Raw genomic sequence first — 21,110 nt, 5'->3', positions numbered from 1 at the left:
CAGGCTGCCAGCAGAATTCAGAAGTCTGATACATCAATACTTGTGGTTATTGGTGTGGCTAAATTTATTAGTTGGGCATGGCTCCTACGGAACCGGAGGATTAGTCCCTAACTACTTGGCCCCAAATAATGCTGAGACTAACGTGGTATAGGTTTTAAACAGATTCAAGTCGCTGTAAAATTGTATATTTAATATCTTTTTATTATTACTGATTTTAATGTGTTATTTATTTAACTGGTTTATTATGCCTATTGTGCCAATTTATATTCCTATTACTTTTAATTAATTGTATATGATGAAATGTTAGTATGTCTTTTATGATGAAATATTCGCAATAAAGACTTCTTTGACTTGACTTGGATACATTTGTATAGTTTCATAGAGGAAACCGCAATGAGACTCTCACATGCCCATGAATGCCTTTATTTAATACTCCTGCCAGTTCACACTTCAGAAGTATACGTGTCACCACAGGATACCTACTTTGAAGGTTCTAGTCAGTAGTGATCTGCCAAAATACACGCAGAAGGGAAATACAGCATTACAAATGAGCCACTTTCCGATCATATGTCCTGAATAGGAATTTCAACATTTTATTTACTGTAATTTCATTACAATGAGAAGAAAAGCTTGTTTTCCGCTGCGGTGACATAAGCATGCTAAGTTTTGAGTGTGAGCCTTTCTTCTTTAGTCTTGTACCTTTCTGTGTTTGAAAAGCCTATACACAATAGTGAATGGGTTTGGAGCTCTTTCTCTAGGTCATCTCGCACAAATTCCCTTGGTGGAAAAAAAACTTTAGTCACACTTCCCATCTACGGTTTTCTTCATAAAACCGGGGGTATATCACTATTTATAGCCCAATTTAGGGGGGTCTACTTGAGGTCGAGCATGCAGAAGTTGATTATCTATTGCTTCTTGTTTTCAGCAATTTAGGGTTGTGTGTTTGACTGCATTTGTTATTTCTATTTGTCGTAAAACACAATTGGTTTCTATTCTGAAACAATGGTATTTGAATTTGATTTACTATTAATTCCTCACACTTTACTGGTAGCCGAACTAAGGACAACTTAGACACATTTCAGCACCACCTGGTGATGTGTTCACACAACTAAAAAAGTTGCATTCAATTTTATCCTGTGCCTCACAATTAACACACGCCCTTTTGCTCCCAGGATTATTTTAAGGCGGATACTTTGCGCAGGATCGTTTGCTGCCATGGATCGCTACCGGTATTTCATCTTTAACCAGAGGAGCATGATCATCTTGGGGATTTGTCAGATTGCCTGCGCAGGAGTTACGGTAGTCAGCGGCTTCATGGATGGTGCCTTCCGAAAGGAATCTACATTAAGCAACACCAGAGCACCAATCTGGGCTGGCGTGGTAAGGATGCCTCTTTCATCCACACTTGATGACCATTACCTGGTTTTGCCAAGATCTGTGTATTGATGACGACAAAAACCCTTGACTCTGCTGGTATTGGCAGAGTAGAAGTGTCCTTGATCGTGTTGCCTATCTTGGCCTACTAGGTTGTTTGGTGGAGTGGAGCAGCATGGAGCGCTTAGATGTTTGACTTCTGGTTATAAGCGTGAAGAGGGTAGCTCTTATTTTAGCAGCTGGCACACTTTATGCTTCTAATGTTTCATGACTTCTGGTTATAAGCGTGAAGAGGGTAGCTCTTATTTTAGCAGCTGGCAGACTTTATGCTTCTAATGTTTCATGACTTCTGGTTATAAGCGTGAAGAGGGTAGCTCTTATTTTAGCAGCTGGCACACTTTATGCTTCTAATGTTTCATGACTTCTGGTTATAAGCGTGAAGAGGGTAGCTCTTATTTTAGCAGCTGGCAGACTTTATGCTTCTAATGTTTCATCAAATGACGTTTGCTGGTGTAGGAAATACTGCAGGTTTGACTGATGCTTGCGCAATTTAGTTCTCCATCTAGGGGGAATTGTTGCTGTGGTTACTGTCTGCTGGTTACTGCTGAAGTCAGGCAGTCGCCAACCGAACAACTAATTTCTCCTTGAGGATAAATACTGTTCTGTGCTTTGCAGAGCAGAATAGCGAAAAGCAGGAGGTTTGTATGACTAAAGATTAGGCAATGACAGAGGGCTTTGGTGCCCAGTGAACTTGGTAGGTGATTTTTTTTTTTTTTAAATGGGCAAAATAGGGCATTTCACTGCACTATTTATACACAAATTGGGGGAAACTCAGGGATACCTTACCCTCCCAAATGGGTGAAGGAGCTCACCCTCCTCAGAACACATTGAAATAAAGGGTGGGGGAAACAATTGCTCTCTCACCACAGTTGCCCTATATGTTGACCGAGGAGCTCCACCAATATCAAAATCCGTTATAAAACGATCCTTTAATATTAAAATATGATTTGCCTTTATCACAGGATTTATTTAAAAAAGGTTTAAGAATAGCTGGCCATGCAACGTCATGTGGTGTATCATTTTAGGGCTGAAAGTGACCTTTGCAGATTGATATTTGGCACATACTGAATGCCTACCCTCTTTAAAAACCTGAACTGTGTTGGTAGCTGGTGTACGCAAGGGAGACTCCCCTGTGATAGTGACTCTAGTTAGAGCTTGACTCTGTTTATTTGTTTGTTGTTCCTCTGACTCCATATTTGGGTCACGGTCAGCTTATCCTGGCACAGAAGACAGCCATCTTGCCCTGGTGGTGCGGGGCAGACCTGAGTCGCGGGCGCATCTGTCTTGCCCAGCTTGCATTGAATAGCTAAACCTCAGCAGAAGCTTGACGAGGTAGGACACGGCTGAATTCCTTTTTTTTGTTTTCCTTAAAATAGTCGGATCAGTTGAGATGGTACAGTGTCACTTTTCGATAATCAGTCGGAAATGCCAGGTGAGTAGTAAAGCTCGTGTTTTTAATACGCCCAGAACAAGTCGCTGTTCCTGAGCTCTGCAGTGACTGGGTCCGCTGCACTCTAACATCTGGATCATTGTTCCCTCAGGTTTCAGTCCCAAGAGCACAAAGACCTTAACATTCTAGAAAACCAGGACACATTCCTGCAATGTTATGGACTCTCACCCAGACTACAACAAACCTAACCACAAAACCTTAAACCTCCACTCCCCCTTTCTTGGATTCTAAGCCATCATCTTCCCTGTGTTGGAAGGACAAAAACAAGGCCAGAAAAAACCTGAAAATGCCCATGCTGCTGTAAATTGCTTAATTTATTTGTGAAGTTATGGGGTGCGTTGCTCAGTGTAAATTCAAGTTCAGACGGGGATCTCCGATTAATCCTTAGTTCTGGCTGCGGCTGACATTAAAATTCAATACATTTCAGTAACTTGAAGCACATTTGACTCCACAAGGAAGACCCGGATTAATTAAAAAAAAAAAAAAAAAAACCCATAAAGGTTTATTAATGGAATAGCAAACTTACAACCTCAGTCAGTATTCGTTGTAATCAATGCATGAATGCAATAGCCAATGAATGTTTCATTGCAATTCACAGTACATAAAAGCAAAGACAAACTACTATTAAGTGTCTCAAAATTAAAATCAATCTAGGTCGGTTAGTCCATAAAGAGCGCACCCTACACGCCTAAGTCGTGGAAAAGGGAGTATAAGAATTTAAAGACCTGTAGAAAGGCATCTGCTCTAAAGGCGCATGCTGCTAAGTAAGGAAAAGGGAATCTGAATCAACATTGCATTTGTTTAAATCGCCCATTTCGCTCCACCTACACATGATTCTCATATGAGGAACCAATCCGGTTAAGGCACAAGCAGTTAAGACAACTTCATTAGGTTAAGGCACAAGCAGTTAAGACAACTTCATTATTTTCTCAATCTCCTATGCAATGAACTCCCTCTAAACTTTCTCCAGACTTGCAGCTATCTGCAACATAATGAGATCTATTTGGTTTGGGCAGTGTTCCTGCAGGTGCTTGTTAGTGCATTTCGCAAAGGTTCTCAAACAATTTCACATGTGTACAGAAAAAAAATTATACATTGTTTAAAGTTATTGGATTGGTTTTCTCCTGAAAGAGAAAAGAAGTCTGACGTGGAAGAAATGGCATCCAGACATCCATTTTAAAATGCGCCCTATATTAGCTATGGACAAACTATACGAGAAAGATGCACATTCAAAACATTTGCATTTTGTATGCTGATATTGAAGAAAAACACTTAATTATGAAAACCTTTGTTAAACTGTATAGTAATCTGATTTTCTGTATAACTAGCCACTGCCTTGTATAGGTCTGTGGCCCCTTCTAGGAAAAATGATTTCCGATGCTAGACTGGGGGGGGGAGAGGAGAGATAGGAGATTTAAGAAAACCTGTCAAGACTGCCTTCCTTCTTTTAAGAATTGGATTAAAGCTACGCCCCGAACAAAGCCGAATGGTTCGCTTCAATAAAATATACGGTTAGGCTGGACAGAGCTTCAAAGCTTAAGCGCAATGAGTTCTGGCTCCCCTTTGAGAACTGGGTAACCCTTTTGTAAATGTAAATATATAATTATAGTCCAATGATTAGGCCGTTATACCATTTTGCTTGATTAACCTGGTGGTGGCCTCAGAGGGTCTGGTCGATTGCAAGGCTTCCTATGGTCGGAGTACTAGAAGCAAGGTATAGAGTGACCCATCTTCGGTCTGACCACAAAAGGGCTCCGGACGGTTTTACTTTCTGGGAGACCCCCGGAGATCCGTCCTTATACCTTTTGTGGACCTAGGCTGATGAAGACAAAAAAAGAAAAGATTGCCTTCCTACAGTCCATAAAGGATTAGACAACTGCCTGACTCACCCGCATTCTCCGTTCAATTCAGATGTAAGAAAGCATCTTTCTTAAGCTCTTGAAAAGGGAGTAACATGTACAAGCAGGGCATGAGTCGGGGGTACACGCAGGTACATGGCATTCACCCACTATTTTCACAGGAAGAATGCCGTCCCCCCTGCCAAGAAGTTTGGCCCCACAGAAATATGCTGAACTTGTCTGTGTCATTTTCAGACACCGGGACACGTTCAGCAGCGCCTGCATGTTGTCTGCTTTCCATTCCCAGCAGCAATGTGCAGGCAGCGAGGGGGGCTTTTTATTTTCACTTCCGGCCTAAGATAAAGGCTGAAGTTAAGGGGCCATCAGGCCTCCTTTTGATCTAGTATCCTGCCTAGAGGCGGCGTGGAACCTCACACTTAAATGCAATGGTGGGGAAACAAATGCCCACAGCTTGTTATCTCTTCACAGATACTTGAGAGATGCATGCTTTTTACTTTGTTCTGTCCCTGTACAAAAGTGAATCGACTGTAAAAATGTCAGAGGTGTTGGTTGCCCCAGTATTTACGCAAATAACCATTTAAATAGCACTATTTATTTTCTTGCATAGCGCTGCTCATCTCAATGCAGTGTGTTGGAGACCTTTACAAAACATACGCATTATCCATTGGCATTAAATCATGCAAGTGTGCAAATAAATGTTCAAGATGTGTTACAGGAGACCTTGAGGGTTACAAGTTGTAGGAGTCGCATGCCCTTCATAGCTCACTGTGGTCTATTAGGCGTATTACAATTTTATGAGCTGCAAGTAACAAAAGGATCTCTGTGGTCAAAGCAGTAATCTAATTAAAATAAAAATCTGTGATCTGCATGTTACATGAGGCACTATACTACTGAGCCTACACAAAACCCAGATCCCTAGAACCACTGCGTTATCCTCCAGAGTTATCTCCCCATTATTATTATTATTCTCTGAGATTTACTGGGCACCTCTGCAGCAGATGCCTTAACACCATAAAATATTTTAAAATGCAGACTTTGCAGCCAGCTAAGCAGAACAAATCTACTACCATGTTTGTTGCCAGTTTCTTTGTGGCAGGGTGTAAAATAAAATGTATTCGTTGAGGCGAAGACTTCGTCAGGATTGTGCCACTTTTTTGGCACAACCCAAATGCCAAGTCTCATTTGTTAACTCTCATGTACTCGCGATACACCTGATAAACATGTGTGAGGTCTTAATATCTCATGTCCCTTCTTGAGCTGTCACTTCCTGTGATGCCACGTGCAATGTCACACGACGTGACACCATGCGCTGTGATGGCAAGCGTCATGATGGCATTTCCATACTGCCTAACTTGGTTTGTCCCCCACTTCTTTTTATAGGACTTGTGCCCTGTGTACAAGCAATCTTTTTGAAACATGGGCACAAGGTAAGATCAGCATTGATAGTAGCACAAACATTTTTGGTTAATAATGTCCACCTGTTTAATGTGACCATAAACGAGACCATGTGTTTTTTGCCCGAAGACTCATCAAACATTTTTGTCAGACCTGAAGTATACATTGACCTGAACTTTAAGTAGTCCCCTCAAGATACCAGAAGTTTAGTGCAGCCAGACCTAAAAAGGGAACCTCTGTTTTAAGCCCCTCCCTATTGGGCGTGTTGGAGTTCACAATGTATTGTATTTCTCAAATAACTTTCAATGTAAAGCCCCTTACATTTGTAAAACATCTTGCTATTACATTTGTCAGAGTTCACAAGGTGAAGCCACTTTTTATCGTGTTTGGAAGGTAGGAGCGGCTGGTGTCAGGGAAAAGTGGCTCGGCAGCGTGAGCCAGGGCGTGACGGACCACGACAGCATACACAAAAAAAGGACCTGCACCCTCTGCATCGCTGCTCTTCTGCAGCACAGGCTGAGGCTCCTGGACACCCCTACGGCCAATCCAGATGTTGCTCTCATGCTGCTGGCAGCATGAGAGAAGCACCAGGATTGACCTGAGCGCCCTGGAGTTGCACTCCCACTGGAACTAGGAGCCTGTGCTGGCTGTCTCCAACACGGCAACACAGCTTGGGTTGGAGACATCTCAGTGTGCATGCCGGTTTGGCCGTCCTAGGACGGCCGGCCAAACCCACATGCGCACTGAGCAGCAGTGCACACCACTCCTCCTGTGACGTTTTCTTCTGCCCCTCACTTCCAGGTTGTCCACTCTAAATAGATTGGGCAGTGTAATGGCTTTACTCCATCAGGCCACTAAAAATAGCTTTCCATCACTGAGCTACGTTTGTTTGATGAATAAGCTTCTTTCATATGATTAGAGATTCTAATTTGGAAATAAATAGCGCAGTTATCCCTCTGCTGCTTTAAACTGTCTAATTTTTAAAATCCCATCCCCCCCCCCCCCCCACCCTTTTCAGATATGTATAATGTATTCAAATGAATGTAATTGGGATACTTTTCTAACAGAAGCTCTTAAGAATCCAACAGGCCATCGTTCAGTGCATGCCAAATAATTGAGAAAACCTGTCCCTACTGTTAGTTGAAGACATCTGTGAGGTTTGGATTTTCACACAATGACAAATCATTTAATTACTGAAAATATTCTGTTGTAAAAGCCTACAGTATTCAACCAACCATGCATAGACTGGATGTATATATTTTAAGTGGCACAGTCTGATTCCTATCCCTTAACGTTCCAAGCTGGACCTTCAGAGGAAGAGCCCCTTCTAAGAACTGGTTCCTCGTTATTTCTTGCTCGTTACGTTTGCACCGATGTAGGGTGGGGTCTGGTCTGCTGGTGGAATGTGTTTATCTCTCGCTTGCGTGTCACTTGGCCAGTTTTCCATTTTACGTCTCGTTCTTGCGTTTCAGATGATGGCTGTTCCTGGAGTTCTGGCATTGTTCTCATCTCAGAGGAAGAACCCAATTCTGGTATGGCTCTCTAGTTTACTGAAGGGTGTCTCACAAAAGAACGTTTGATACCTTAACTGTTCTATAGCCAAAGAGCATAACTAAACTATTTTAAACATTTTAAGCATTTGCTAGCAAATCCTGTGTTTTTCCTCTGCCATCAAAACGTATTGTCGTTGAATAAAAGGGAATTTATGTACCAGAATGCTAGGAAAAAACCTAGACTTGATGATCTACTCCTTTGTGGACCTTTGAATCTTCAGCGTGTCGCTGCACGTTGCCTATTGGCACTGGTGAACATGAGGCCTTGCTGCCCAAGGTGCTCAAACATTCAAGCAAAGAGCAACATCTGTTTATTCATGGTGTCTTTTTCTATTTCAGGATATGGTGATGTACTGACAAACCAAAGTATGATTGTAAGGCATTTTGTAATTCCAGTTGCACATTTAGTAAAGCGTTCACAGGCTCAGGGATGCCAACTATGGGGTGATGCTAAGTTCCGTAACCAGTGTGTCGTGGGCCCTAGTGCAAGGAAGGAAATGGGCCTGTTGGCTGCTGTTTGAATGATAAAACACAAAGATCAGGCCTCAGTGGTCCCTTTTAGGCCCATGGGCCCCAGTACCAGCTGCACCTATGGAATCTACCCCCTGGATATTGGACTGTCCAGCAGAGTGCAGCCGTGTAAGTAGTTTATGCATCATATGGTAGATTGCCTAAATGAATCTCAGTCACTGGTAATTGCTCTGAGGCAAACTCAAGTCATTGTGTTTTTTGCCACCTGAGACAGGAAGCAGTCCTGTGCAAATCAGCCGAGATCCTGCTCCAAAAGTAAGGAAAAAATCAGAACTCCAGATAGGCACTTAGTATTGGAAGAGCTCTTCAGCATCTCCGGGAACAAAAGGTTCACAAAATTAGGACTTCTGTGGAGCATGGAAACACTAGTTAGCCCCGCTTGTGGATCAGTGCCTCAGCAGGAACATCAGACAGCAACATTAGAATGAAGGGTGTGTATGGGAAGAGGCAGGAATCTGCTACAGCAGATTATGCTCAGAAGTAGGCATGCTGAAAACCCAATTTGTTATACCAAACACATGTACACATTCTGTTAAATACAAATATTCAATCTCTGTCACACAGGCCATAGGTGAAAATATTGTACACAAATTGCACTGCACTATAGCTGTTGGACTTGTGCATTATTTTCTAAATATGCGAGTCACCAGAGAAAGGCTCTCCGCTATGAAAAACAATTGCAATCTACTGCCATTCTTCATCACAAAAATATAGAGGAAAAGGCGGTGTGTTGTAGACTATTGCACCAAGAGGCATAACAATCTACATCTACCAAGTAGGATGGCGAGTATACCTTTTGTTTGTGGTAAAGTTATAAATATCAGCTTTAAAAAAATAGCCTGCCTTTTGCTAATTTTAACCAGGTCCATTTCCAACTAATTTCAGAAGCTCTTGCTCAAACCTACATTGTTGTTGGCATTGCTGCTGTGGATGAGAGATGCTCAAAAAGAAGCTGGTCTTTCTCTAAATCCTCCATGCAGCCACAGGACCTCCTTATCCGCACTGACCTATGAATTGTGATCTCACATTACGGAGAATGTAGCTTTCCTATCAACCACCTCCAAAGTGGTTGGGCAATCCTTCCACTGTAGCGTAGCCACTTTCAGATGGTGCCCAGGTGACTGCCCAAGGTCATGAAATCAGTACACGCCCTAACCATCCGCGGGCCAAGATTTCATGACCATGGGCAGTCGCCTGGGCACCAGCTGAAAGTGACTACTCTACAGTGGAAGGATTCCCCACCACCTGTGGACAAGGAGGTCCTGTGGCTGTATGGCTGATGATGGCACACTTTGACACATCTTTAGGGAAGATATTCGTGGATGAGGAAATATTTAGTTCCAGTGGAATTTCCTATGAATAATGGGAAGTTATGCTGTGCTAAAATATTTCTTCATTTGCTCTAAGCTTTGTGAGTTTGGTCTAAAGTGGCTGCAGGCATGCTGGGTGGTGACGCTTGCCATATTCCTCTGGGAGAGGAGTTTGCCTAACGTTAGGGCGCTCGACCTCGGACCTGGGGGAACTGGGTTCGAGTCTAGGTGATGACGCTAAACATCCTGTGAGTCTGGGCAAATCACTTAAGCTCCCCGTGCCTAACAAAAAATGAATGTGTGTCTTCATGTAACATAACTGGTGCTATGTAAAGCGCTCTGATACCTGATTGGATTCGGGTCAAGATCGCGCTGGGGGAGGAGCCTAGCGCGCAACCAAGATGGCCGCGTAGGTGCAAGGCTCCCGAGGACCTCCGTGACCTCCTACATAAATCCTGACAATATCCTGTCCTAGATGAGGGGACTGTGTTGGTGAGCCCGAGCTGAGGTGTCACCCGTTTTCCGCTTCCAAATTGGACCTCGGACACCGGCGGGAGCACCGATTGAGGTTTGCGGCCTTCTCCACGCCGGCCCCCCGGATTGGAGTTGCGGGGCGATCCGGAGACGAAGTGATCAACAGCGGCGGGCAGGACTGGGCGACTCGCGTACCCCGCACTTTCACTTTCGCTTTTGCACCCTCCTTGCTGCGTAGGCGAGGTTGGGTTGCGGGGCGGTGTGCGGTGGTGGGGCCTCGTTGGGGTGCCCTGCTGGCCCGCCGGCTGTGATCCGTCCTGCGGACCTGTGGTTGCCCCCCCCCGGAGCCCGTGAACTGGTTTGTCGGCCTTTTCCGAGGTGATTGGCACGATTTGGGGACTGAAACCATGTCCACAAAGCAAGATGGCGACCGGGCAAAGGTGAAATCGACCCGCCGTGGCGCAGCCCATCAGTCCAACAGCATGGACCGCTACACCCTCCAGAAGGGATCTCCCGAGGTGCCGCGTAGGTCCCCTGAGGGCCCGACTGATGCTCCTGCTCTGCCCGCGGATCTGACCCTGCGGGATGTCATGGGCGCTATCGCCGAGATGAAGGCCTCGGTGGACCAGCGCTTTGACACACTTGCGCAGAAGATTGACTCGGTCCACGTGGATGTTGGCCTGGTGAGGGCCGACTTATCCAAGACCAATGACCGGGTCGATTCTTTGGCCCACACCACCTCGGGCCTCACAACGGACGTGGCGGCCCTCCAAAAGGAGGTGCGCCGGCTTGGCCAGGCGAGCGCCCTGATGGATCGTCGACTGGAGGATTCCGAGGGTCGGGCCCGGAGGAACAATGTCCGCATTGTCGGGGTGCCGGAGGGACGTGAGGAGGCGGCGGCGGACCTGTTTGTGGAGGACCTGATTCTCGCCCATCTCCAGCCCCGGGGGCTGAGTAAATTCTTTGCGGTGGAACGTGCCCACAGGGTTCCCGGAGGAAGACCTAAGGCCGGAGCCCCTCCGAGGCCTCTCATTGCCCGGATTTTCAACTTTCGGGACAGAGACGCTATCCTGCAGACTTCTAGGCTACAAGGACCGGTCAGACTTGACAATATGGACGTAAACTTCTATCCTGACTTCACCCCAGCGGTCCAGAAGCAGAGACTGAGCTTTCTCGGAGTTAAACGTCGTCTACGGGACCTGAACCTCAAGTATGCGATGCTTTTTCCAGCTAAGTTGCGAGTGGAAGTGGATGGCCGCACGCACTTTTTTGATCGTCCCGAAGCGGCCGGGGACTGGTTGGACTCTTTGTCCGGGGATCGGGGCCGTGGGGGTGCGCGGGTGGAGGGGAGGGCTCGCCGGATCAGGACTGAGGGACTAATAGTAGGCCTCGCTCTGGACAACATTGTCGTCACTTTTGACTGTTCGTGTAAGTTCCCCTCCTGTGGAGGTAGTACGGGGTCTCTTGGGGGCTCTCCCTCCTCCTCTGGGGGACTAGTTGGTTTCATCATTCATGGGGCGACAGGCACACTGCACTTTGGGGGGGCTGTTTGGGCTCATGCAGGGGTGCAGGGAGGGGGGAGTTCTGTTGGGATGGGTGGGGTGTTGTTCGTTTTTACCGCAAGGCAAACCCTTTATTGTATTGGTGTTTTTAAGGTGCTCTCGGGGGGACGAATGATGGCTTCTGTATGTGATGGGGGGTAGGGACCTGACTTTATTGTCCTGGAACGTTAATGGACTGGGGGATAGGATCAAGCGAGGTGTGGTCCTGCAGTATTTGAAACGACTTTCGCCAGATGTGGTCTTTCTGCAGGAGACTCACCTTATTGGTAATTCCTTTTGTGCCATGAATCGGCGTGGCTATCGCTTGGTGGCCCACTCAGGCTTCACGTCGGGCTCACGGGGGGTGGGCATCATGGTGAAGAACTCGCTCCCGTTGGAAATAGACGAGGTGCGCCATGATGAGAGGGGACGCTACACTGTCTTAGTGGGGAGAATGGAGGGCAAAGTAGTGGTCTTTGTATCAGTGTACGTCCCACCGGGGTTACAGTCTACCACTTTTGCAGATCTGGGGCGCCTCCTCCTTGACCTCCCGGGGGGGCTTCTGGTGGTTGGGGGGGGGACTTCAATGCGGTGGTTTCTGGGACCGTGGATCGTCACCCCCCCTAGGGACCTCCCCCGGGCGCAGGCGTGGCTGTCCGGCTTCTTAGATACACTGGGATTGGTGGACTGCTGGCGCTTAAAACATCCCACGCAGCTGCAGTACACTTTCCACTCGGGTGCCCACGGTAGCCTCTCACGGCTTGATTATGTCCTTGTCCCTGCGGCCTATGTTGGGAGGGTAGGAGAGGTGCGCCATTTGGCGCGGGGTATTTCAGATCACTCCCCGCTCCTGTTGCACGTTGTCTTCCCGAGGGGGGGAGGGCAGGGTAGCCCCAATCAATGCCTGGTACCTGCGCGACCCCACCATTCGCGCTGATTTGATTAAATCCTTGCAGCGGTATTTCGATGAGAATGTGGGGTCCGTCCCTTCGGCTATCTCCCTGTGGGAAGCCTTCAAGACAGTTCTTAGAGGGGAGGCCCTCTCCTTTATCTCCCATGCCCGGAGGCGCGAGCAGGAGGAGGTGACCCGGGTGGAGGCCGAAATTGCTGAATTGGAGGGTGATCTAGAGGGTGGGGTGACGGATGCTGCACTACATGTCCTACAACTTAAGCAGGCGGCCTACAGGGCCCTCGTCACGGAGGCGGCCAGGGGCCTCTGTAGAGAGCAACAGGGGCGACTGTATGATGTGGGTGACAAGGCTGGTAAACTGCTTGCGTGGTTGGATAAAAAGGAGAGAGCGAGTTGTGTGGTCCCGCTGATTGAGAGGATGGATGGTGTGCGTGTCACCGAGCCAGAAGACATTGTCTCTTGTTTCGCGGATTATTTCCGCGAGGTGTATTCCCCGGTTTCTCCCTGCTCGGAGGAGGATTCCCATGCCCTGCTTAGGGATATCGCGCTGCCTTCCCTTTCGGTGGAGGACAGGGTGTCGTTAGATGCCGCTCCTACCTCCGACGAAATTGCCCTCTCCATACGCTCGGTCGCATCCGGCAAGGCCATGGGCCCGAACGGCATCCCTATCGAGTTGTATAAGCTGCGACCGGATGTACTGGCACCCCCACCTCCGCGCGAAGTTTCTGGCGGCCCACTCGCTGGGCTCCCTCCCGCAGGACCAGCGTCTGGCTACAATCGTGGTGATCCACAAGGAAGGGAGACCCCGAGACCGGGTTACATCCTATCGGCCTATCTCGCTCTTGAATGCGGAGCCCAAAATCCTCGCCAAGGTGCTAGCCAACCGGCTGGTCGGCGTAGTGGGCGATCTGGTCCACCAAGACCAGTCCGGCTTTATTCCCCATCGCAACCCGGCCCTTAATCTGCGGCGCTTGCACGGGGTGCTCGCGCGTGTCCCGTTTGTGCGGGAGCCGGCCATATTGGCGTCCTTAGACGCCACCATGGCCTTTGACACGCTCGAGTGGCCATACATCTGGGCGATGCTGGCTAAGTTTGGATTTGGCCCGGGGTTCATCAGCTGGGTCAAATTGTTGTATTCGGGGCCCATTGGCGCAGGTGGTGGTGAAGGGAAGAGTATCGGTCCCATTCGAGCTGGGACGGGGCACGCGACAGGGCTGCCCCTTGTCGCCGCTCCTGTTCGCGCTGGCCTTGGAACCCCTGGCGGAGTGGCTGCGGTGGCACCCTTCCATCCGTGGTCTTCGTTGGACCCCCGAGTATGAGGACCGCGTGTCCCTATACGCTGACGATATCCTTTTGTACCTAGCCTCCCCGCGTAAATCACTGATTGTCCTGGTTGATGTTTTGCGCTCATTCGGCCGCAACTCAGGCCTTGTCATCAACTGGGCTAAATCATGTGTGTATGTGCTTTCCGGGGAGGCTCCCGTCCTCCCGCGGGACTGCCCGATCCAGATTGCCTCTCAGGGGTTTCGGTACCTGGGTGTTTATATTACTCTGGACCCGGAGGCCCGCTACGAGCGGAATTTGCTTCCCCCCCCTCCAGCGCTTGAAGGAGGACGTCCCGCTCTGGCGGCGCCTGCCGCTTTCGCCGCTCGGCCGGGCGGCATTGTTTAAGATGATGTCGTTGCCACGCTTTCTGTACGCTCTCCAGAACACTATATGGATTTAGTCCCGGCGCGCTACTTCCGTGAGGGGGAGAGTCTACAGCGCCGCCTGTTCTGGGACGGGAGGCCGCGTATTGCCCTGGCGAAGTTGACGCTCCCATGGTACGACGGGGGGGATTGCCCTCCCGGATATCAAACGGTATTACTGGGCCTCCCAGCTAGCTGCAATTAATCATGGCCTTTACGGGCCCGCCTTAAACCCGGCATTTGAAATGGACAAGATGCTCCTGCCTGGTGGCGACTATAATCGAGCGCTCTACTCGGGCGCGCCCGACCCCCGCCTGACGGGACCTACGCGTGTCATGGTGCGAGTATGGCACGCGGCTAATGCAGCTATGGGGTGGAAGGACCGTTTGACCCGGGCAACACCGTTGTACGCGTCTGAGAGATTGGGCTCCCTGTGGACCTCGAAGGGCTTCGAGAAGTGGGACACGATGGGCATCAGTAAAGTCGGGGATCTCTGGACGAGGGGGGGCTTTAAAACATTCGAGACGCTGCAGACGGAGTTTCAGCTGCAGGGCAGTGAATACTTTCGGTACTTGCAGGTCCGTCACGCACTGGGCTCCGTCTTCCCAGACGTCGCCTCCATCCCGGAGTCTTCCCCCCTGGAGGATAGAGTGCTGGATGGCCACGTTCCGGACAGCACGATCTCCCTTATTTACAAAAAATTGATTAATGACCGCTCGGGCTTGCTGACTGGCCTCCGCGAGGCTTGGGTCGCCGATGGGCTGGAGTTGGACGACGAGGACTGGATTTCCGCGGTGGCCTCTCCGAAGGAGGTGGCCATACCGGCTCGCCTTCGCTTCGTCCAGCTTAAGATACTCCACCGGGTTTACCTGACGGGGCCAAGGCTTCTGCGTATGGGCTATGCTGAGGATGGGTTGTGTAAGCGTGGATGTGGTGCTTTGGCGACTTTTTTGCATATTTTGTGGGAATGCCCGAAGGTGGAGCGATTCTGGCGTGGTGTGCATGAGGTCCTGCGAGTGGTTACGCATGTCGCGCTGCTGCCTGAAGTGAGGAGATGCCTGCTGAATGTGTGGGAACCAACTGACTACTCGGTTCCGCAGACGCGATGGGTGACTCTGGGATATATGATAGCTAAGCGTGACATTGCTCAACTGTGGGGATCCCAGAGGCCCCCGGCGGTGTCGGCCTGGAAAGAACACATGGATTGGTGCATGTTCCGAGAAAAGGTGGTGTATGTGGCGAGGGGTAAGCCTGGGGCATGGGTGAAAGTATGGGGCCCCTTGAACGCCTACCGCGGGTGTATCTGCGTGCCACCACTGCTGCCTGCTTCCTCACCAGCCCCGTCCCCTTAGTTGACTCCTTTCCTTAGCCCCGGGCACAGAGGTCCCCCAGTCCTCGATCTGTTCCCCTTCCCCTCTTTAGACTCCTGTGGATGGCTGGGGTCCCCCATTCGGGGAGCACGTGCTGTTACTTTCGATTGCGGGTTGTGTTAAATGGTAGCGGCAGTTTCAGTCGATAACCTTTCAAGTATTTGCCCGGCGGTAATCGCCTCTCATACCACTCGATAATTTACCAATAAAAGAGGCAGGCGCCGGAGACTGGAAGGCAGGAAACAAAGTTTTATTCCGTCGGAGCAGAACACATCAGATCAGACAGCAAGGTATCGTCACGAGGTGCTCTAACTGCATCTCTGAGACCTGGTCTCTTATACACTGGTTTATTGCTTTATTACACATAGTACATTCTTGAGATTCCCTTGATGTACGGGGGGAATATCCCCTGAAGCCCCGGTTCAGATCCGATCCCACACATAGATACAGTAGAAGTTCCCACCCCACCCACAGTAGGAGATGGCTATTGCGCAGCAGGGTATTCCGCCAATTCCTGTGGGGTGTGTGACCGGTCGGGTCTCAGGGAGTAGGGGCTTTGATCTACTGTAATCCCTTTGATGTGGGGTGTTTCCCTTACAGTAGGGGCAATAAACTGCATCCGCAGGGCTAGGTGATGGCCTGGGACCAGTTCAGACAATGGGGCGCAGAGGAAGGGGGTTATCAAAGGAGAGGCATGACCATGTATGGGTTGTCGGTCGGAAGTGGTTCCGTAGCAGGGTCGCGCAGAAAGAGAGGGTTTATGGCCTGTATGAGAGAGCGGGGGTGGCCAGCGCGCGGGGGATGCTCGCAGCGCCAAGGGGACCGCGCTGGCGATTGACAATGAGTGGGGAGAGAGTGGGGTGCCTAAAATGGCGGCCGTGCATTCGCTGTGCGTGGCGCTGAGGAGAGGCAAGATGGCGCAGATAATGTTCAGTTTGTAAGCTAAATTTCCACAGTCCTCCCTTTTAACATATCTCGCCAGCTTGTCTAGTTCGGATTTATCCCCATAATACTACGGACCTCCACCTCATAAAGGGCTTTCATCCGCTCTGTTTCAAAGTTCAAAGTCTTAGGGCAGATGCAGTTCATAAAAAGCGAACATAAAGGTGGCAGACACTGAATCCCCAAGCAACATCCACATAGTATCACAATCGGTATTAGGATAAATGAAAACAGCCTCCATCCCCAACTTTTGATAGCGTCCCAAAACCAACTCCCCAGCGACCATTCTTCTTGCTCTTGATGGACCTCTGTGGACAGTCTGTGGAGGTGTTCAATTGCTTTGTAGACTGAGGGTGAGTTGTCTGGTACGTAGGTACAACAGCTGGACCCAATGATGCGGCATGCTCCTCCACGATCAGCCAGAACCACATCTAGAACGAGGCGGTTCTGAAGGGCCACTAAGCGGACGGCCTGGAGCTCGGCGGTGTTGTTGGCGAGGGCGCCAGCCGTAATGTTCATTGCCGTTTCGACTGCCTGGGTTAAGTGGCGGATGGCACGGCTGTTTGCCATTGGGCCCCAGAGTGGAACAAGGCCTTTGACTGCGTCCATGAACTGTGCTCCGGTGGAGTCGGCCTGCACAATGTCTTTGGCCCGTTTCTGTCGGTGATGGTTTGCTGGGGCCACATACGTCGGAGGAAGGACAAAGGCGATGTAGCAAGTGCCTCCCCAACCTCTCGGGAGCCAGGTGTAGGCCTTAGTACCACAGACGAAGTACATATTCGGGGAGGCAACAAAGGAGGGTGGGTCAACTGAATCCAATGTTCGGGTGATGAGGCAGGAGCTGTGGCCCACCAGCTGTGCCCCCAGGCCTTCGAGGCATACAGATCCAGTGATGTTGATGACGGACAGGGCCACTGTTAGGGTGGCGGCCGTCCGTTTTCGGAGGTAAGAGAAGGTGGGTCTGGCTGGATTGTTGAACACTTGCATTTCAACTCGTTCTTTGGCAGGGATGAACATGTGAAAGGAAGTGTTCGATCTCAGAGGGCAGAAGAGGGCGGAAGTTCTACCAGTTTTGTTCATCCAGAACCCATGGTAGAAGTGTGACATGGTTCTGCCGGAAGTGGCATTGTCCTTGTAGCTCTCCTGCAGAAGGATCAGCCAGGCGAGGCAGGAACCATGGACAGAAAAAGGTGAAGGGATGAAAGGGATTGAGTGCCCAGTGGCATGTGGTAGCAATCCACAGATCCAGCAGTTAGTGGCGTTGGTGGCAAGATTGTGTTGGTGGAGCAACTGCACAAAAGAGTTATTCCAGAACTCCTTACGCCTTTCTCGGAGTTGGGGTGAAAGTGAGATCAGATGGTGCTCCTTCGTGGTGGTAGGTTGAACGGTGGTCAGCAATGTCTTATGAGCGGGTGTGTTCTCCTCCATGATCCAGAAGGTGACCATGAGGAGAAGGCAAAAGAGAAGGGTAATAAAAAGTGTTATAGTCTTAAAGCTGTGCATTCGGTCAGTCTTTGGGTTTTTGTAGGGGATCTTCGGACGTCCGGTTGCTTCCATCACCTTCATGTCGGGCGCTTCCATCACCTTCGAGAGACTCGGTAGCGGGCAGAACCACAGACTTTGCTTAGTTTCTCTCCTGGTGGCCTTTGAAGTGACTAGGCTACCGCTCTGAGATTTCCACTTAGCCTGTGGTCTGCTTAGCCGAAGTTCTCTCCTTTCGTCGCAAGTTATACCCTTCTTTGGATGGCACAGTGGGATCGGGATATTCAATCAATTCAAGTGTCTCTGTATCCGGGCAGCGGCTCAGGGATGGTCGGTCTTTGTTCAGAAGTTCCTCTTGGGCGGTGACGTTGTCCGTGGTTGTCAGGGTCGGTGATACCTTCTTGCAGTGGTGTGCATGCAGCCAATTGCGTTTCCCCTCCACTCGAAGAGCTGTTCGGGTGGTGATCAGGACTTGCAGGGGGCCCGTCCACCGGGGCTCCAGACTCTTGGTGCGCTGGAAGTTACGCACTAAGACGAAGTCACCTGGTTGGATGTCGTGCCCGGGGCCCCTGGAAACATCGGGAATGGCGTGCAGCACCTGCTGATGGATGATAGACAACGTTTTAGTTAGATTGTACAGATAATCAGACATGAGGACGTCCGGGACGTCGTGGATGGATGTCGGTTTTGGTGCAGTCCAAAGGTTCATGGGCCGCCCGAAGACGACCTCGTAGGGGGTTAAGTGGTGTTTGGTGGGGGTGGAACGCATTGATAGTAATGCTAGTGGGAGAGCGTCTGGCCATCTTAGCCCTGTGGTGGCGACTATTTTTGCTATCTTAAGCTTCAATGTGGCATTGTGTCGTTCAACCAGGCCCGCAGATTGGGGATGGAAAACCGCATGGAACTTCTGTTTTACACCCAACCCTTTTAAGATGAGTTGGATAACTTCGGCTACGAAGTGGGGGCCATTGTCGCTCCACAAAATTCGACAAAGGCCGTATCGGGGGAAGAATTCCTTCAGTAGTACCTTTGCGGTAGTCATAGCGGTGTTGTCATGGGTTGGGTAGGCTTCCACCCACTTGCTGAAGGCACACACAATGACGAGTACATACTTCAAACCTTGGCACCTTTCTAGCTGGACATAGTCCATTTGTAGGACTTCAAAGGGGTGATTGGGGACCCCAAACCCTCCCCGGGGTACAGCAGTTCCTTTCCCAGGGTTGTGTTGGAGGCATACTAGGCATTGTTGGACTAGACGTTTGGCTGAGTCTGGTATTTTGTCGTTGTGCCAGACTTTAGAGATGAGTTCGATCATGGGGGCAGACCCTATGTGTGCGGGGGAGTGTGCCATGGTCAGCATGGGGATCAAGTATGAATCTGGTAACAACCATTTGTTCAAGTCTTTGGTTCGCCAGCAACCGTCATCGTCCTTCAATCCCACCCGGGCCCATTCAGTTAACTCGTGTGGTGTGCTGGCTAGTTGGATATCCCTAATTGTTTCCCTAGCATCCTTCCATTTCTCAGTTTGTGACCTGGTCACGTACATACGGGTCGTGGACCTATTCTCGGCTGTGGTTCGGGCAGTAATGTCAGCTAGTGCATTTCCCTGTCCTATAATGTCTGTCACCTTCTTGTGTGCCTGTCATTTGATCACAGCTAACCGTGTGGGGAGGAGGACTGCTTCGGTCAGGGCAGAGACTAGATCTCCATGCAGGATGGGTGTGCCATGAGAAGTCAAGAATCCCCTCTCTTTCCATAAGAGCCCAAAGTGGTGAACTACCCCGAAGGCGTACTGACTGTCTGTGTAAATGTTTGCGGTTGTCCCTGCTGCCAGGATGCAAGCTCGTGTAAGAGCAATTAGTTCCGCCGCCTGTGCGGATCGCTGTGTGATGCGGGCTGTCTCAACAACTGTTCGGGCTGTGGTGACTGCATAGGCAGCTGAGGTGGTGCCATCGGGGAGCTTGATGCATGAGCCATCCACCCACAGTTCTCCGTCAGGGTCCGGGAAGGCAGTATCCCGGAGGTCAACCCTACTCTTGGTTTGTTCGTCGGTGAGGGTCACGCAATCATGTATAGGGGATGCATTGGGGTCAGCGTCAGGCAGTAGTGTAGCTGGATTCAGAGTGGTGCATCGTTTCAATGTGATGTGGGGTGCAAGCAGAGTCAGTTCATAACCGGTCAGTCGTGCGCTAGTCAGGTGTTGAGTCTTGGTTTGGTTCAGGAGGGTGTCAACAGCATGGGGTACCAATACCGTGAGGGGGTTCGAGAGCACGATCCCCTCACTTTGTCGGATAGAGACAGCAGCGGCGGCTACTGCTCGAAGACAGGCGGGCAAAGCTCTGGCTACGGGGTCGAGAGTGGCAGAGAAGTAGGCACAAGGGCGTTGCTTAGGACCTATGGACTGGGTTAGCACAGACAACGCACATCCCTCCCTTTCGTGGGTGTAGAGGGAGAAAGGTTTAGTGTAGTCTGGGGTTCCTAGGACTGGGGCCGAGCAGAGGGCGTCTCGTAATTCTTTGAAGGAGGATTGACATTCAGGTGTCCAGGGGAGGGGGAAGGGGACATCCTTAGCCAGCAGGGAAAGCAGAGGCTTTATGGGAAGACTGAAGTTTGGCAACCACTGTCGACAAAAGGAGGTGAGGCCCACTAGGGATCGTACTTGCTTCTGAGTTTTGGGAACAGGGGTTTCTAGGATGGTTTGAATTCGGTCAGGGGTAAGTTTCCTCCCGTCTTTGGATAGTAGGTGGCCTAGATACGTTACCTGGGGCTGGCAGAATTGCAATTTCTTTCTGGAGACCTTGTGACCGTTCTCCGCAAGGAAGCGGAGGAGGTGAATGGTGGCTGTGACAGCAAGAGGAGTGGTGTCGGCCGCCAAAAGAATGTCATCGACGTACTGTATCAACACCACTCCATCGGGTAGTTGGACTGCATCCAGTTGCCTCTTGAGGGCTTGGCTGTAAATACTGGGACTCTCAGTGTAGCCTTGGGGTGCCCTGCAGAATCTGTACGAACGGGCTTTTAAAGTGAAGCCGAACAGGTAGCGGCTGTCTGGGTGGATGGGGATGGAAAAGAATGCGTTCTTGAGGTCAATAACAGTAAAGATGGTGGCAGTGGATGGAATCAGGGTGAGGATGGTGGTGATGTCTGAGACTACGGGGTACTGGGGTATGA

General features: G+C 49.9%; 1 protein-coding gene across 2 annotated transcripts in view; it reads left to right on the top strand.

Annotated features, from left to right (window-relative positions):
- LOC146862170 (uncharacterized) overlaps nucleotides 1-21,110 on the top strand; it is an 86,643-nt gene that overhangs the window by 17,859 nt on the left and 47,674 nt on the right. For both annotated transcript variants that reach the window (XM_085641357.1, XM_085641358.1), the window contains exons 2-3: nucleotides 1,173-1,380; nucleotides 7,611-7,670. In XM_085641357.1, the coding sequence (XP_085497483.1) occupies nucleotides 1,216-1,380; nucleotides 7,611-7,670 (225 nt within the window). In that variant the 5' untranslated portion in view covers nucleotides 1,173-1,215. The remainder of the gene's footprint in view (nucleotides 1-1,172; nucleotides 1,381-7,610; nucleotides 7,671-21,110) is intronic.

This window comes from Triturus cristatus, chromosome 2_2, assembly GCF_964204655.1.
Source record: "Triturus cristatus chromosome 2_2, aTriCri1.1, whole genome shotgun sequence".
NCBI classification, from domain to species: domain Eukaryota; kingdom Metazoa; phylum Chordata; class Amphibia; order Caudata; family Salamandridae; genus Triturus; species Triturus cristatus.
The sequence above is the reverse complement of the archived record's forward strand: the minus strand, read 5'-3'. Positions and strand labels throughout refer to the sequence as shown.